This window comes from Halyomorpha halys, unplaced genomic scaffold (genome assembly GCF_000696795.3).
Source record: "Halyomorpha halys isolate HHAL.00 unplaced genomic scaffold, Hhal_1.1 Scaffold2773.1, whole genome shotgun sequence".
Classification (NCBI taxonomy): domain Eukaryota; kingdom Metazoa; phylum Arthropoda; class Insecta; order Hemiptera; family Pentatomidae; genus Halyomorpha; species Halyomorpha halys.
The window spans coordinates 1-733 of record NW_027114934.1 but is presented as its reverse complement, the minus strand read 5'-3'; the positions used below and the strand labels follow the sequence as shown (position 1 = coordinate 733).

At 33.8% G+C, this 733-nt stretch overlaps 1 protein-coding gene across 1 annotated transcript in view; it reads right to left on the bottom strand.

Annotated features, from left to right (window-relative positions):
- LOC136796912 (peptidyl-prolyl cis-trans isomerase H-like) overlaps positions 1–588 on the bottom strand; it is a 6,756-nt gene extending 6,168 nt beyond the window's left edge. The window contains exons 1-3 of the mRNA XM_067052024.1: positions 420–588; positions 159–335; positions 2–60 (exon numbers count right to left, since the gene is read on the bottom strand). Of these exons, the coding sequence (XP_066908125.1) occupies positions 2–60; positions 159–335; positions 420–503 (320 nt within the window). The 5' untranslated portion in view covers positions 504–588. The remainder of the gene's footprint in view (position 1; positions 61–158; positions 336–419) is intronic.
- Between the last annotated feature and the right edge of the window lie 145 nt (positions 589–733).

Sequence of the window (733 nt, the reverse complement as noted above, 5' to 3'; positions counted from 1 at the left end):
AAAGTTTTCATCTGAAAAACTGACTCCTCCATAAATGCTCATAACTCCTGTTCCATCACCCTAAAAAATAAATTAATTGAGCAATTAAAAATATCACAAATTATTGAAAGTCTGCTCAGAATGTTCGATAACAAACATAGCTTTATATACTATCCTACATTGACAAAATCACCTCCTTGTATCATGAAATCCTTGATAACTCTATGAAAGGTGCTTCCTTTAAAACCTAATGGGACACCATCCTTCTTATATTCTCCAGTACACAACTGTCGAAAATTTTCACTTGTTTTAGGTACTACGTCTGCAAAGAGCTCTAAAATCATACGACCTATTTCCTATTAGAAAAAAAAATAAGAGATAAATGAGTAAACATCACACTATAAGCTCTGTAAAATTAAATTCAAAGTTATCAAAATTACCGTTGCTCCAACACTGATATCCATGAACACAACAGGATTACTAGTGTTCCTTAATTGAGACTGAATTTGATTCCATGAAGGCATAATGGGCTATCAGATCGAAATATTTCTGAACCGAATTAGTTTGTTGACACCGCGCTTTCTTAAAAAATATGAGTGCAATCTATAAGGATACGTTCATCCCATATTTCAACTTATCGTTCATTTGGAACTATGAGGTACCTATCAATTCTATCCTACAGGTTACCCTAGAAGTTTCGAACCTGATTAATTATTTCTGGTTGAGCTGCGAGGCAGCGCCTTCTTTTTTGTAT